The sequence below is a fragment of the Lissotriton helveticus genome, chromosome 6 (assembly GCF_964261635.1).
Source record: "Lissotriton helveticus chromosome 6, aLisHel1.1, whole genome shotgun sequence".
NCBI lineage: Eukaryota > Metazoa > Chordata > Amphibia > Caudata > Salamandridae > Lissotriton > Lissotriton helveticus.
Window position 1 is genome coordinate 1,701,078,776 of NC_136067.1, and position 17,463 is coordinate 1,701,096,238.

Here is a 17,463-nt window from a genome sequence, read left to right on the forward strand (position 1 = left end):
CAAAAATCCAATACCACCACCACCAAAACCAATACCACCACCAATACCACCACCACCAAAAATATCAATACCACCACTACCAATACCACCACCACCAATACCACCACCACCACCAATACCCCACCACCATCAATACCCCCACTAATACAACCGCAACCAATATCACCACTAACACCACCACCACCGCCAAACCAATAACACCACCAAAACAATACCACCACCACCACCTATACCACCAAGAATACCACCACCAATACCACCAACAATACCACCAGCAGTAATACCACCACCACCACTAATACCAACACCACCACCATCACCAATACCACCACCACCAATCCAATACCACCAACAATACCAATACCAAATATGAAATGCCACTGCTTCCTTGATAAAAAGCAGCACCTACTGGCTTTGTACCTGCTTGTTACTCTATCCATAAAATGATATCAAGTTAATGCCAATCAACCACTTTTACACAGCAGTCCTCCTATATACATACTATGTCCTAAAAGCTTCATCCTCTTCAGACATAATGATTCCATTCAGTTGGAAGTCAACTGTAACCAAGTAATTGATCTGCTAGAATGTATGGCAGAAGCACAAAATTCTCATATCTGCCATCCATTCATAAGGAGAAGTGACTATCATGAGCTTAGACATGGATAGCCATGGCCACTGAATCAAAGTTGACAGGAGATAACTGCTTCAAATGAGATGTTGGGGCTGGGCGTGGCAGATGACACTATTATATGGAATGATCCTCTCTAATATAAAAGTAGATTTCATTCTATTTAATTGCATAATTACCCACTGTGGTAGTAATATTGTTGGTTAAGTGGATCAAAGCCTCAAACCTTGACCCCGTCTAGAGAGGTGAACATCCATTTTTTGTTGCAATGACGAAAGGGAGGGTCATTAGTGAATGCAAGTCATAGCAACAGCTATTAACACGTGGTAGTCTTGCCAATATTTCCATGTTGAATTTGTATTGATTGTAGCATACGTTCCCCAATTTTATCTGACGCTAGGATTTTGGAAAAAACATAATCCTTGTTACACACCCTAAGTACAAACCATTCATGAGTTATAAATAAATACAACCCACAATACTTTAGGATTGCTTATGGGAATATGCATCTCTAGTTAAGCGGTAACACCTAGCCCCAACTCAACCCCATGATGGAGCCTCAGTTGCCCCTTTCAGTAGAGCGATCAGTAGACAATATTAAAACATTTAAAAGTATCCTAGATATTTTAGCATTGTAATATATATAGCTTTTTGAGCGTATAGATAGTCACTGTTTCAACCTTTTTTATAGCACCTGAAACAGAAAAGCCTGAGGATCTTTTGACAACTACCACAGCCCTTCCCGAAAAAGACCTCAGTGTGGAAAATAACCAGCAAGGTCAGTACAAAGAGCAAATTTGTGATGAGATATACTGTTGCAGATCTTATATACATACAACAACACGGCTGACATTTATAAAATAAGAATCATGGATGTGTAGCAGTAAATAATGTGTATTTTCTCACTGAGGGTTTTGAGTGACAATTTTCCATGATGTTAATCAGAACCCTGAGGGGAAAAACGTCCACCTTATTCACTTATTACCCATCTATAATGTTATGTATGCCCCCAAAAATATCTGGCTCTGTTTTCAACTGCTATGCAAGTGCAGAGAAGTAATGGGGAAGAAATAGATAGCATGACCTTCCTTCCTATAATAAAAATAAAGTACCTGGCCACCTGCCACCCACCCCAAGCACATTCGCTTCCCTCCCAAACTGTGCTGTCTACTCCCAATGAGAGTAGAGAGGCAGCGCTGTCAGAGCAGGTTGGAATTCCATTATAAGGTCGCAATATTGCCATATCATAGCACTGAATAATCAGATTTAGAATCTGGTGTTCATAATAGTGGCTCTCTGTGAGAGCCATACATATCTAATAGGCAAATAGGCTTTGAGAATTCAGTGAAGTCAAAGAATTATTGAATGGCGTTGCCATGATGATGAGATGGAGTTTGCACAGGGATTGGAATGCTGAATGATATGTTAATTACTGCCTCTTCCTGCTATTTCCCTGTCAAATATTTTGGTATTTAGGGGGGATAAAATGTGCAGTAAATTCTGCTAAATATGAAATTTAGCATAGAAAGTGCTGATGTTGTGTCTAATAACTCATATTCTATAGTAAAGACTAAACACCCCTATGCTCTGTTTCTAACCGAAACCTGGCTCAACAAGGAGTCCGATCCTGTCCTTGCACAATCCCTCCCTCATGGCTACCTTATTCAGCGGTTAGATCGCAAGAGCGGCAGAGGTGGTGGCATTGCAATTATTTACCAAGACCTGTTTAAATGTTGCATCACAGCTGACCCTCTACCAGACCGCGAGAATCTTTCCTTTTCTATAGGCTACTCGCCTACCCTCATGTTCTCAGGCCTATTAATATATCGTCCATCCGAAGCCTATGGACAATTTCTCAAAGCTCTTCCTGAAGCCATTGCTAAACTAGCCAGTTCCCCTTCCAACTCTACTATATTAGGTGATCTTAGCCTACATTTAGACAAACCCATAGACTCTACTGCTTCTAAGATAGTTAGGAATCACTCAGCACTCCAGTTCAAACAAAGAGTCTTTGGAGCCATCCACGTCAAGGAGCATCTACAGGATCCCATTTTCATGCTGCAATGGTCAGCCCACTTTCTGATCCCTCTGTCATGGGACATCACAGGTCCATTTGGCTCATTTAGTTTAGTTGGCAGTCAGGAACACGCCTGGTCTAAGCTTCCCCTAGAACAATGGGTCTCAGCTCTCGAAGACACTAGGCCCCTTAGCAATCCGAACCCCATCTCGGCCAATGATAAAATTAACAATTGGATCGAGTCCTCTCTAGACTGTACTTTTCCAAAAAATTCTACATATAAAAAAGTCAGGTCCCAGATCTCCCCATGGTACTCCCCTAAGCTATGTGAAGTTAAACAAATCTGCAAAAGATTAGAGAGGAAATGGAGAAGGGACTACGGTGAATTTAGCAAACTAAAGTATAGGGAGGCAATTAAGATCTATCAGGCTGGAATCAAATCGGCACAAGCTGCCTCCTTTGAGGAAAAAATCAGCCTGGCATTTAATTCCCATCGGTAAATCTTTTGCATTGCCAAAACTCTCCTTAAATTGCCCCCTCCACAAGCCACCACTGATGGCGCCCTTGCCCGCTGCAACGATTTGGCAGAGTTTTCCATGAGAAAATCACAAAAATATATATAACCTTCCCCCTCACAGATGGTCGTAAAGAACTGTCTCCTACAATTGTCTTACCTCATTGTACCTAAGCGTTGTTGGAACAAATTGCTCTGTTGGACCTCAAAACATTGGAATCCATCTCAGCTCTTGTTAATTCAGGCTCTCCTAGGGATCCTGCCCCTCCTCATGGTTTGACCTCAGCCACTGGAGCAATTGTCTCAGTGATTCTTGAATTGATCAATTCCTCCATATCCTCTGGAGTGGTCCGCCGCCATGTAAATGTGCTATGGTGAAAGCTCTACTTAAAAAATCCAATCGCGACTGTTTCCCTTCTCTTAGTGCTCAGTAAAATCCTTCAGTCCTGTCTGAGTTTTTAGACTCCAACAATCTCCTTGCCCCTTCACTGACAGGGTTCCGGCCTCAACATGGGATAGAAACAGCTCTTCTAGCAGTAGATGAAGAGGCCAGGAAAATTCTGGACCAAGTTGGTACAGTGGCTATTATTCTCTTGGACCCAAGCACTGCATTCAACCCCGTCAACTAACATCTTGACTCTTAAACACAGAAGTCTTGGGGTGATGGGTGTGTCATCACCTGCCTCCAATCCTTCTTAGAAGACTGGTCCTTTCAGGTCTTCGAAGGAGATATCATGTCTAAGCGTGTGTCTCTCAGCTGCCTACACTGTTTAATGTCTACATGAGTCAGCTGACAGAGATAGTCTGTCCATTTGGCATAAAAATAGTTGCCTACGCCGATGACACACAGCTCGTGGTGGCCTTAAACACCTCGCAAAAGTCATCCGGCGGCTAAGGCCGCTGCCTGGAGAACGTAGCCAAATGGATGGAGCTCTTGTGTCTGAAACTAAATGGAGATAAGACGGAGCTTATGCTCCTCGCCAACTCTCCAATCTTCAATTCAGTGCTACTATTGCCTAACTGTCTTGGCCCCGCTCCGGACCAAAGAACCAGACCAAAAGCTTGGGCATATGGCTGGATCGCTCCCTGAATTTCGAATATCAGGTGGCAAAGCTATTGTCCACGTGCTATGACATTCTGAGGATGCTTTGCAAAATACTTCCTCTCCTCCCGTCCCAGGACTATTGGAATGCCCTTTACTTGGGAGCCCCCCAAGCTACAACCTCCAAGCTACAGATCGTTCAAAACTGTGCAGCTCGCCTGCTCCTCCAGACCCCCTATCGGCAATCGGCCAAGCCGGCACTGAAGACCCTTCATTGGCTGCCTATAATGGAGAGAATTAAATTCAAGGCTTTATCTATCACGCATAAGTCCTTCAAGGAAATGGAGGAATGGATTGACAATCAGTCGATCTATGATCACCCCCTACTGCTCTAATAGAATCCTCCACTCTGCTAACCTCTTACTTGCCCTACTTCTAAAAATAAAAAGAGCAAGAAATGGCGGGTGTTCCTTCTCTTACTCCCTACAAACGTCGGGAGACCAACCTGATGCCCTTCCAGAAACTCCTTAAAACTTTGCTTGACCAAAATTCCACCTAACAAGCTGTCCTTTCTGTCCAGGTCCGCTGATTGCACTAGGCTGCCTTAAGGGTAGCTATGCGCTTTATAAATGTTTTTTCATTCATTCATTCATAAAGCTAAGAATAAGAGGTATTTACCAAACTTATTAAACACTGGACCCTAACGTGAGTGTTGACAGGATGTGTTAATTACCTTACTCATTACCTTCTACCTCATAATCAGGGTTTATGTGTCCTACGTAATGTTATACTGTTTATACTTTTTATTCCAAAGACTGATTCCCACTTAAGATGCCAGCAGGTCCCATTCAATGAGAACCATTGAGTTCAAAAATGCACTTTGGAGATGCTACACTTCTAGTGTCTGTAATGTAATAGTAATTTGTGAAACATAGTGAACACCAACAAGAAACTAGAATGTTTTTGTTAAATATAGTATTGTATTGTACTGGAACTTATAGAGTGCACTATACTCTTAGGTGTCAAATCTCTAGCGGATAGCACCCAATACCAAACTGCAATCAGAGAAGTCCCAATGGCTAAGGGAGATGAGAAGAGAAGAGCAGTTTTTTTAAGGCAACAAAAGAGTCAGATTGTGAGATTTGGGGTGGTAGGGTGGTAGGGTGTTTCACAGTTTGGCTGCAGCCACCGAAATGGACTGACCACCCCCATCTGGCCTTACGGAATCTGGGAACCAACACCTGCTTCCGAAAAGAAGATCTAAGAAGCCTACTCGGGAAGTAACAATGAAGGAGTTGAGGTGGCTGGAGCCTTTATGATTCAGAGCTAGAAAGGCCGTGCAGAGAGCCTTAAAAATAATCCTGTTTTTACCGGAAGCCAGTGGAGGGACCGGATCCCATCTCCGATGGGATTTTATTTATTTATTTATAAAGTTTTATATAGCGCAAACATGAACCAGCCGGGTATCAGAGCGCTTCACAATTGGGATAGGTAGGATATAATAGTAGGAAAGGACAAGCATTACATATATATGCACAGTGCCTGGAAGGGGAAGAGCAGGCGCTCTCCAAACAGCGTCCGCCTCCTCCTTGCTCTCCAGCGATGAGAGCTCTCAGACTCCGAGCTCCGCTGCCGCAGCCGCCATCTTAGCTCCACCGACCTCCTCAGCCGCAAACGCCCACAGCCGCCTCCGGAGTACAAACCGGGGGTCACCCTGTAAATGGATACTGCCCGCTGCTTTACTGCCACTTCCGACAGCGGTAGCTGTCATCAGGATCTGGGGATTATGCCGGATGATGGGTGTAAAGAAAGGATATGGCTCGCTACTCACTTAGTGTGCGGCCATCTTCCTTGGCTGCAGTCCACGCCCCCAACTCAACATTTTTTAACAGACGAAGCATTGATGTTGAGCTACACAGAGTTGCAGTAATTCAATCGCGAGGTGATAAGCATGGTAATGACTGCTTGGCGCAGATCCACAGGAATGTAAGGAAGGGTCTTTCTCAAAGTTTAGATAAGAAGAAAACATGTGCTGATAGTGTGGCTGCTCTGGGTATCAAAGCTTAAGGTATTGTAAAAGAACAACCAGGTTTTTGGCTGATTTGACCGGAGTGGAAAGAGGTCCATAATACTGGCTTGAGTGGGCCAGCCAACATATTTTCCATGTTGTAAACTTCTAGAGCAGGGGTACTCATAGTACGGCCCGCGGGCCGCCAGCGGCCCGGCAAGCCTTCCTTGGCGGCCCGCGGACCTTGCAGACATCGTACCAGTTTTAAAACATTTTTTTTCTAGAGTGTCAATAAACATCGCCGGTTGCAGCAGCCTGGACTCGGAGAGGCTCTGCTCTATGGGGGCCGGGAGATTCCAGCCATAGAGTGGAGCAGCACGGGCCTCAGAAGGGGTGAAATAGAACAAAGCCTCATTAACAAGTTAATGGTCTTTTAAAGACCTGTGAAGTGCTCGGGGCTGTGTGCGTGCCAGGCAAGCTGTCTCATCCCGGGCTGGAACACATGAGGAGTGGGGGGGAGAGGAGGAGGCCCTTTGAACTCAATGGGCGTTGCAAGCCTGTATGTGGCACATATATTTCCTCTGCAGAAGCTCATGCTCCCCCGAGTAGCATTTGTTTTATCAACACTGAAGGGATGAAAGTCTGAGTCAGCCCAGCCTTACTTGGAATCTCTGCCCTCCAGATTACACCTGATCTCTGCCACGGTGGTCCAGCCAGCTCTTGTGCACCCTCTACATTAGTGTGTCATTACTAATGTGCTGCAGATTTTGGGAAGGCTGGGGAAGGTGGTTCGATGTGTGCAGCAAAGAGCTCTTGCTTTTCCTGATATTTCTAATAGAATTATTACACCTCGCCTAGACAGAGCTAGGGAGACGGAGATGGAGAGAGAGGCAGAGAGTCCGGGGAGGGCGAGGGAGGGAGAGACAGAGGGAAGGAGAGTCAGGGGAGGGCGAGGGAGGGAGTCAGGGGAGGGTGAGGGAGGGAGAATCAGGGGAGGGTGAGGGAGGGAGAGGGAGGGGTTAGGGGAGGGTGAGGGAGAGAGAGACAGAGGGAGGGAGAGTCAGGGGAGGGCGAGGGAGGGAGAGTCAGGGGAGGGCGAGGGAGGGAGAGACAGAGGGAGGAAGAGTCAGGGGATGGCGAGGGAGGGAGAGACAGGGAGGGAGAGTCAGGGGAGGGCGAGGGAGGGAGTGACAGAGGGAGGGAGAGTCAGGGGAGGGAGGGAAAGAGTCAGGGGAGGGCGAGGGAGGGAGAGAGGAAGGGAGAGTCAGGGAAGGGCGAGGGAGGGAAAGAGTCAGGGGAGGGAGAGGGAGGGATAGTCAGGGGAGGGCGAGAGAGGGAGAGTCAGGGGAGGCCGAGGGAGAGAGTCAGGGGAGGACGAGGGAGGGAGAGAGAGGGAGGGAGAGAGTCAAGGGATGGAGAGAGTCAGGGGAGGGCGAGGGAGGGAGAGAGTCAGGGGAGGGGAAGAGTCAGGGGAGGAAGGGAGAGAGAGGGAGAGTCAGGGGAGGGCAAGGGAGAGAGAGGGAGAGTCAGGGGAGGGAGAGAGAGGGAGAGTCAGGGGAGGGCGAGGGAGAGAGAGGGAGGGAGGCGGGAGGGAGGGAGGGAGAGAGGGAGGGAGACAGAGGGTGAGAAGGATGGAGACAGCGAGAGAGAGGAAGGGAGACAGAGAGAGAGTGAAGAAGACAGAGAGAGAGAGAGAGGGAGGGAGACAGAGCGGGAGAGGGAGGGAGACAGAGGGAGGGAGAGAGGGAGGGAGACAAAGGGAGGCAGAGGGAGGGATGCAAACAGGGAGGGAGACAGAGGGTGAGAAGGAGGGAGACAGGGAGACAGAGGGAGGGAGGCAGAGGGAGGGAGACAGAGGGTGAGAAGGAGGGAGACAGAGGGTGAGAAGGAGGGAGACAGAGAGAGGGAGGGAGACAGAGAGAGAGTGAAGGAGACAGAGAGAGAGTGAAGGTGACAGAGAGAGAGTGAAGGAGACAGAGAGAGAGAGGGAGGGAGACAGAGCGGGAGAGGGAGGGAGAAAGAGGGAGGGAGAGGGAGGGAGACAGAGGGAGGGAGAGAGGGAGGGAGACAGAGGGAGGCAGAGGGAGGGATGCAAACAGGGAGGGAGACAGAGGGTGAGAAGGAGGGAGACAGGGAGACAGAGGGAGGGAGGCAGAGGGAGGGAGACGGAGGGAGGGAGAGAGGGAGGGAGACGGAGGGAGGGAGAGAGGGAGGGAGACAGAGGGTGAGAAGGAGGGAGACAGCGAGAAAGAGGAAGGGAGACAAGAGAGAGTGAAGGAGACAGAGAGAGAGAGGGAGACAGAGCGGGAGAGGGAGGGAGAGAGGGAGGGAGACAGAGGGAGGGATGCAAACAGGGAGGGAGACAGAGGGTGAGAAGGAGGGGGACAGGGAGACAGGGGGAGGGAGGCAGAGGGTGGGAGACAGAGGGTGAGAAGGAGGGAGACAGAGAGAGGGAGGGCAAGGTTCTAGAAACCTACGTAACCAGCACCCTGAGCTCCCATGTGGAAACTAACCACTGCCTCTCCCCTCGGCAGGCGGGCTTTCGCCCCCTCCATTCTACGGAGAAGGTGGTGACCTCAGTGATGGACAGCCTACGCGAGGGCATTGATACCAACATCCCGCAGGCCCTCATCCTTTTAGATCTGTCCGCCGCGTTTGACACGGTGGACCACTCCATCCTCCTCACCTGTGTCAGGGCGGCGGGCATAGAGGGCCTGGCCCTCGCCTGGCTGGAGTCCTTCCTGAGTGGCAGGGCTCAGGCAGTCCACCTAGCTGGTTTCACCGCTGCCCCTCGTAGGGTGGTATGTGGAGTCCCCCAAGGTTCCTCACTTTCCCCTCTTTTGTTTAATTTATACATCTATCCCCTTATCTTTATGTTACAGCAGCTCGAGGTCACGGTGTTTAATTACGCCGATGACCTCCAGCTAATTTTCAACCTCTCCCACTCCCCCTCGTCCTCCCTGAATGTCCAATCCGTCATGTCGTTCATCCAAGATTGGATGAACTGCAACCACCTCAAACTCAATCCGGACAAGACGGAGCTTGTCTTGACCGGAGGTGGTTGCAGTCCCTGGTCCTCTTCCCATTGGCCTTCTTCACTTGGTGTCCCCCCGCTCCCTGTCCCCAAAGTCAAAACTCTTGGTATTTTCCTAAACTCCTCACTTTCTGTCCACTCCCAGGTTAATTCGGTTGTTTCTTCCTGTTTTTTTCCCCTTAGAACCATTAGGAAGATCTCTCGCTTCTTCTCTCTGCCTGCCCTAAAGATCATAGTGATGGCTATGGTGCTCTCGCGCCTTGATTATGGCAACATCATTTACAATGGCGCCCCAGCCTATGCCATCCACCGTTTGCAGCTAGTGCAGAACCAGGCTGCCCGCCTGATTCACGGCCTGCCTAAATTCCATCGAGTTACCCCTCTACTGCAGGCCCTGCACTGGCTGCCGGTGAAAGAGCGAGCCCTGTTTAAACTTGGCTGTACCACCTTTCAGGCCAAAATGGGCACTGCCCCGGAGTTCATCTGCTCCGCCATCACTTCCTATACGCCGGGAAGAGAGCTTCGATCCACCCATCTGTCCCTGCTAACTACCCCTCATTTCAGAAAGAAAAAGGCGGGCGGAACAAAATTTGCAGTTCTTGCCCCTGTATTCTGGAACTCCCTCCCTACGAAACTCCGCATGACGCCCTCCTATACCGAGTTTCGGAAAGGTCTCAAAACTCTGCTCTTCTCCCAAGCCTATAATGTCTAGACTCCCCTTGCTCCCGTTAGCCTCCTTGCAACCCAACAGCGCCAAGAAACCGCACGGTATAAGCGCGCTATAAAAATGTTTTTTAAATTCAAATACAGAGAGAGAGTGAAGGTGACAGAGAGAGAGTGAAGGAGACAGAGAGAGAGAGGGAGGGAGACAGAGCGGGAGAGGGAGGGAGAAAGAGGGAGGGAGAGGGAGGGAGACAGAGGGAGGGAGAGAGGGAGGGAGACAGAGGGAGGCAGAGGGAGGGATGCAAACAGGGAGGGAGACAGAGGGTGAGAAGGAGGGAGACAGGGAGACAGAGGGAGGGAGGCAGAGGGAGGGAGACGGAGGGAGGGAGAGAGGGAGGGAGACAGAGGGTGAGAAGGAGGGAGACAGCGAGAGAGAGGAAGGGAGACAAGAGAGAGTGAAGGAGACAGAGAGAGAGAGGGAGACAGAGCGGGAGAGGGAGGGAGAGAGGGAGGGAGACAGAGGGAGGGATGCAAACAGGGAGGGAGACAGAGGGTGAGAAGGAGGGGGACAGGGAGACAGGGGGAGGGAGGCAGAGGGTGGGAGACAGAGGGTGAGAAGGAGGGAGACAGAGAGAGGGAGGGAGACAGAGAGAGGGAGGGAGACAGAGAGAGAGGGAGGGAGACAGGGAGAAGGAGGGAGGGAGGGAGACAGAGACGGAGAGAGACAGAGTGAGAGGGAGGGAGACAGAGGGAGGGAGGGAGGCAGAGGGAGGGATGGAGACAGAGGGAGGGAGACAGAGGGTGAGAAGGAGGGAGACAGAGAGAGGGAGGGAGACCGAGAGAGAGGGGGGAAGACAGAGAGAGGGAGGGAAGACAGAGAGAGAGAGGGAGGGAGACGGAGAGAGAGGAAGGGAGACAGAGAGAGGGGAGGGAGACAGAGCGAGAGAGGGAGGGAAACAGAGAGAGAGGGAGGGAGACAGAGAGAGAGGGAGGGAGACAGAGAGAGGCAGAGGGAGGGATGGAGACAGCGGGAGGGAGACAGAGGGTGAGAAGGAGGGAGACAGAGAGAGGGAGGGAGACAGAGAGAGGGAGGGAGACAGAGGGAGGGATGGAGACAGAGGGAGGGAGACAGAGGGTGAGAAGGAGGGAGACAGAGAGAGGGAGGGAGACCGAGAGAGAGGGGGAAGACAGAGAGAGGGAGGGAGACAGAGAGAGAGAGGGAGGGAGACGGAGAGAGAGAGGGAGGGAGACAGAGAGAGGGGGAGGGAGACAGAGTGAGAGAGAGAGGGAGACAGAGAGAGAGGGAGGGAGACAGAGAGAGGCAGAGGGAGGGATGGAGACAGCGGGAGGGAGACAGAGGGTGAGAAGGAGGGCGAGAGAGAGAGAGAGAGATGTGTATGCTGGGTCTGGTGGCTCAGTGGACGAAGACGCACGCAGTAGGGGCCTGTGTTCAACCTCATGGTCACAGGTTTTTTTTGGCTCTAGCCCCGCCCCCCTCTCTCACTGACCCCGCCCCCACACCACACTGTAAATTTGGCCCCTGAGAGAAAGTTTGTGAGTACCCATGTTCTAGAGTCTTGGTGCACAATATTTGTCCTTACACAGTGTGAATTGGGTGTAGGGTATGTGTTATATCCTGGCCAATGAGGTTGGATGGAATCTGCTATTAGAACCACGCAAGGACCCAGTTTCCAGACGACAGTTGACCCAGGCTTTACCCTTGGAGAAGTCATGTTTATCTTTTCTCCAATAAACCTACCTTAAATAATTTCACCACGTGTGGATTTCATCATTGAAGAAGAACGTAATACTGGCGACGATCGGGACAACGCTGCGGAAAGCCTGGAGCACTGCCAATATGCTTGATGTGACATCTCGGCAGATCAGAAGTTTTCATGGAGTGCACACGGGGACCCATTGTGTGGGAAAGAGAGTTTTGATAGCTTGTGACATTGTGGCACCGACTGTGAGTAAAAAACAATTTGGCTATAAGTAGACGTTGCCGAATGCCTACGCTTGCGCCTCTTCGCGCGGCATGCTGGAGCGTAGTCTTTGTGCGCATGTTCATCGAGCCTTGCAGTGATGTAATCACGCACAGCAGATGCCATTTTGCCTGACATGTCGTGGTAGTGGTTAGGCATAAGAAAATAAGGTCAACCGATCTTGGAAACCAGCGCTGCTACTGGCGCGAACTTGCCAAGTGATTAGTTCCTTGGTGGATATCCATATACCGGTCTACGCCTTGTGACCTACTAATATTGCAGTAAGTTCTTTGGCGGTCTCCCATATACCAGTCTAGGCTTTGTCACCTACTAACATTAAAGTAATGACCTACAATAATTCTGTTACTGTGAACAACTTCCGCAGCTAAGCAGAGTCTTCCCTTCTCTATGGGAAGTACCCGAAATCAAATCATAGGAAAATACCTCTCTGATAGAGACTACTAGCCGCAGATTCCTTCACGTAGAATTATCCCCAGGCGTGAGACTGGATCCGGAAAACTTTCGCCACAGCATCCTTGCGCACCGGGGGCAGGGCAACACCACGCGACTCTGCCCAGGCATCGTCCGCGTACGTGACGTCAGAGAGGTTACATAAGACCCACCCCGGCGAGCCTTTGTCAGTTTTTTCCTTTTCGGCGTGGAACGTGGATCCGGTCCTTGCTATGGGCCTGTTTGGGCCCTCTTTTTCTTTCTATTGTCCCTTCTTTTTGTGGAACAGTGTGCAAATGCCTTCTGGCTTCAAGACTTGCACGTCGTGTGGGTGTCTTATGTCGGGGGACGGACCCTCACCTCATTTGTATGTGGTGTTTGGAGGAAGATCACGGCACCACTGATTTTGCGGCGTGCCAACAGTTGAATCCGAAGTCTCAGCGTAGGCGCTGGATGAAACTTCTCTTGGCGCGTCTCTCCAGGTCGACGTCCTCCCCTCGGTCTGCTTTTGCGGACGGCTTCAGATACGGCTGTGATGGTCGTCGTCGCCCTTCTCCGATGTCACGTGAGCGTCGCTCCCCGGTGGGTAAGTGTCGCAGTTTGTCCCAGGGGGCTGGTTTCCGGCCTGCCGGGGGCCTGGGCTCTCTGAGGGTGATGTGGTCCCGCGTGTCACCCTATCCACCATTTCCCGGTGCTGGGACGTCGAGAGTCCAGATGGAGAAATACGTGCCAGCTTTGCAGGCCTCTGTGGCGTCTCCTCCTCCTCCTTCCCTCCCTGGGGCGTCGGCGGATCCCTAGGCTTGCGCGGAACCCTCTGCGGTGCCGGCGGCGGCTCTGGCGCCAACTGGTTCGGATCCAGGCTAGGAGTATGTGGTGCTGTTGGGGTGCGGCTCCACCTCCTTCAGGCCACGGCGTCTCTGCCTCGCTGCAAACTCCCGCGGGAGTTCCTGTGTTGTCGCGGGGCTCGGGTCGCATCCCCGAGCCCCTCTCGTTCCTTTGACAAGGCGGTCCTGTGTAAGGCCGAGGTGACGCTGCTAGCGGCTGGACTTTGCAGAGCCACAGGGGTCCGTGGACCCTCCTCGTCCCGCCTCCGGTCGGGGCTGGGTGGGGCCCCCTCATCCCTTTTCGGGACCCTCTCGTCCCACCCCACAGGCGGCTGCCTCGTCGGAGGGTGAGTCGAAGGTTGAATCGTTCCTGGCGCTGCCACATGGGTTGCAGGACGATCTCTGCCGCATTCTGTGCTGCGGCTGGCGGAAGGCTTTGTGTCACTCCCCAGGCCCTTCTCGGTCCTCCACACAGGCGGCTGCCTTGGCGGGGGTTGAGTCTGCGCCGCTCCGGCTCCGGCCCGGGCCGGTTCGGCTCTGGCTCCACTCCGGCTCTGGCTCCACTCCGGTCCCCGATGCGGTGTGACTTGGAGGTGACGCCGGGTGGTGCTGACGTTCTGCCTCAGGTGGTAGACTCTACGGCTCCGCGCAGGAGTCGTGCTGCAGATTCGGACGCTCCATCTTCTCCCGAGTCAGGCTGTATACTGGTGTCGGAGACTGGTCGCCGTGTGGTATCTTTTTCATCGGCGTCTTTGAAGGGCGGTTCCCCGCCTTTCCTGAGGCAGAGTTGTTCGTCGGGAGAGCGGCAGGTCCCTCATTCTTCGGCTACTTCTGACATGCAGGTCTGGCCCTTGCTCGTCACGCTTGGCTTCGGGCATGGCCGCCTTAGTTTGCAGCCGTTGCCCACGGAGGAGCTGCTTTCTCCACCGCTGGGCCCTACAGAGGCGGGTGCGGCCTTTGCTCACGCGTTGTCCATGGCCGTGGGCATTCTGCGCATGGGTGACTCGGTTGCTCACTTTCCAGCAGACCATCTCTTGGAGGTTCTCCACCAGGGCTCTGGTAGGAGGGAGATCTTACTTCCCTTTGAGGGTTCGCTCCTTTCTTCCCTGACGTGGGCTTGGAGGTGTCCCGCCTCAGGGGATCCAGTGCCTCAGCACCTTCTGCACCGGCATCTTCTGGCGCCGCTTGACCCGGCGTGCCTTTCCCTCCACCCCTTTGCTGCCAGTCTGCTTTTGCGGACCGCCTTTCCCTCCCTGCCGCTACCATTGACTCCGCCGTCCGGGTGGCCCGCTGGCTGGATTCTTGGGGGCGCAACATGTTCGCCTCGACCAGCGACACCCTGTGGGCCCTTAACACCTTGTGTGTTTTGGCTAGGGCCTCCTCTTGTTTGTGGGACTCGGCTGAGTCTCTAGGATCCGCAGCCTCGCAAGAGACGGTCCTCGTGGACTTGCAGCATCATGCTGTGGATGGCCGGGAGCTAGCGGTGTTCATTCTCTGCTCCGCTCTCGACATCTCAGAGGTGCTGGGCCGGGCCATGGCTTCCTCAGTCGCCCTCCGTCTCCATGCTTAGCTCCGGGACGGCGTGTTTCCTGAAAATATTCGGGAGCGGCTTATTGATCTTCCGTTTGAGGGCAGTCTGTTGTTCCATGCCCCGGCTGACTCCACCATCCAGACGTTCCTGGCAGGGCTTTGTCCTCCTCCTCCTCCACCTTATCCTCCTCATCCTCCTTCCCCTCCTCAGTAACTGCTGAGTTGGGCTGGCTCTGGGCCTTGTTCTGACCGTGGAGTGTGCTTTCTGGCCATTGAGTCCTCCTTGGGACTTTGGCATTGTTGGCTGCTGGACGGCCCTTGTTGGCTCTGTGTGTGGTTTGCTGGCGTTGTTGCGCAGACTTGGCCCTGAAATTAGGCCTTCTGCTTTGCTTGGACTGCTTGTCAAGCCTTCTGCAGGGTGTTTTTCCCCGTGGCCCTTTTGTTTTGTTTTGTTTTCCTCTGCTGCGGAAGTTCTTCCAAAGAGGGTTTCCATATCTTGGGACTTGAGGTACCCTATGTGGGGTAGTGGTAGCTGTTATATAGCTTGCGCTTTGCTACGGAGTTCTGGTCACCTTCGGGTGCCGGTTCTACATGGTGTTTCTGTATGTTGCTTTTGCTTCTTGAGGTCGTGTGCGCGACCCCTCGTAGTGTTGTGGCTGGGCATTTTCTCCCTTTCCTGCCCCTGTCCTGAGGACTGGGGTGATTCTGTGTGCTCCTTTGTCAGGCGTACACTGCCTGGTCTTTCTGGGGCCCCGGGCTGCTCTTCTTGCTTTTGGCAGCTTATGACTGTTGGTGCTGTTCTGGCTGGCCTGTTGCCTTCCATCGGGAGGGGGCTCGCCTTCTTTTCGCTCTTTTCCTTAGGCTCTCTGGGCTTCTTCTTCTTCCTCCTCTTCCTGCCTTGGCATTGGATGGAACCTATGTTGCCTTATAAGGGAGTGAGGTGCTTCGGCCTCTATTGCCTTGACCTTGGCTCTTCTGATGTGAGGGTACGGGCCTCTTCAGTCTCCTTTTCCTCATACACCCTCTGGGGTCGGTGGTGTTCTCCTTATGGGGGTTCCTCTTGCCTGGCGGGGATGAGGTTTCTCTTCTGGCCTGCAGATCTGGTCCCTGTGGGACCTTCTGTTCCGTCCAGGCTGGTGGCGTCCTTACGCAGACCCTCCTTTCCCGTGGGTATTGCGAGGGAATCTATTCTACGTGAAGGAATCTGTGACCAGTAGTCTCTATCAGATGTACCAGTTACTTTCCTTCGATAACGATGTATCTGGTAGAGATGATTCTAGCCGCAGATTCCTTCACGGCCCGCCCTTCCTCCCCGTTCTGTGACGACCCTTGGGTTGGTCTTTGGTACTCGCCTCCTGGTGGGGGGGCTGTGTCTCCTGTACCTTCTTTTGCTCCTGATGGGTGGCTCCGTTGGGTTGCGGTTCATTCCTCCTCTTGGTTCCTTGGAGGATGGGGTTACGGTGCTTCTGTGCCCCGCTGCTCTGGTTACGCCAGTTTGGGGGGGTTTGCCTTCAATCTTTTTCCTCCCTTCCCTTCCTGTTGCTGCTGAGGGTCCTGGCCCCTCTGCTTACCTCCGAATAGGGGTCATCTGGCTAGGCCTTGCCCTTATTCCTTGGAGGGTGGTTGCCCTCTATGCTGGGGTGGCTTGGAGGTTGTGTTTCTGTCTGTCTTGGGACTGGCTCCCCTTCCTTATTTCTGGGTGGGGGTGGTGGGCCTGTTAAGTGCATCATGGCTTTTTACGCATGTTCCTTGTTTCAGGGGGAAGGCTGTCTATGTTCTGGCAGGGTGGCTGCTCAGGGCTTCTCTGTTCTTTCTTCTGCCCCTGCCTTTGGACACTGCCGTGTTGCACTGTTCCTTATGGTGTCGTTTGTCTCTCCTTTTTTCTACTCTTTCGCACATTGTTCCCATGCTCCCACAGTTTTTTGTCTGGTGGCACCGCTTTGTGGTGCGAAAAAGTTCTCTGAAGAAAACTGACAGAGGCTCGCCGGGATACGTCTTATGTGACCTCGCTGATGTTATGTCCGCGGACGACGCCTGGGCGGATTCGCGTGGTGTCTCCCCACACCCGGCGCGCAGGGATGCTGTGGCAAAAGTTTTCCGGATCCAGTCTCACGCCTGGGGATAATTCTACGTGAAGGAATCTGTGGCTAGAATCGTCTCTACCAAATACATCTTTACCGAAGGTAAGTAACACGTACACCAGGCATCGAGATTCAGTCAATGGAAACTACCAATCAGTCTCCTTGATTCCCTCATTGTCCCCAGGACTGTTGTCGTGAAGAGACCCCGCATCAAGAGAGGGGCGAAACGTCGTTGGCTTTTAAAAAAGGAGAGCCCTCCACAAATCCAAAGAATTATTTGTACTATAATTCCACATTGGCTCCTCTTTTATGTACCAATAACCATCATTCTAAGTTTTCTACTGCACTGTCTATACCGCACGGGTTGGTTATGGTTGTTTCACTGGGGCTCACAATTCACTTTCAAATACGTAAATGTATATAATGTAAATACACTGACTGTAAATATATTCTTTATGCTTTTTTTTTTGTAAAATCTATATAAAATTACTGTGCAATATCAAATAATACTCACTTTGGCTAAAGTGAGGAAGAAAAACATTGTCCTGTGGGTTGTAACGTTAACTAGATATTGATGTGCCTTATTGAACAAGGGCCTTACTCTAATATTGTCTAACAGTTTTGTTTAAATCAAGCAGGTTACATTAATTGCTGCGCTAAGTTGTCATTCGATTGTAAAATGAGTTC

General features: G+C 51.7%; 1 protein-coding gene across 13 annotated transcripts in view; it reads left to right on the top strand.

Moving 5' to 3' along the window:
• Window positions 1–17,463, top strand: part of LOC144763708 (uncharacterized) — a 2,434,724-nt gene that overhangs the window by 1,278,029 nt on the left and 1,139,232 nt on the right. For all 13 annotated transcript variants that reach the window (XM_078649561.1, XM_078649562.1, XM_078649564.1 and 10 more), the window contains one exon: window positions 1,323–1,409. In XM_078649561.1, coding sequence (XP_078505687.1) covers window positions 1,323–1,409 — 87 coding nt within the window. The remainder of the gene's footprint in view (window positions 1–1,322; window positions 1,410–17,463) is intronic.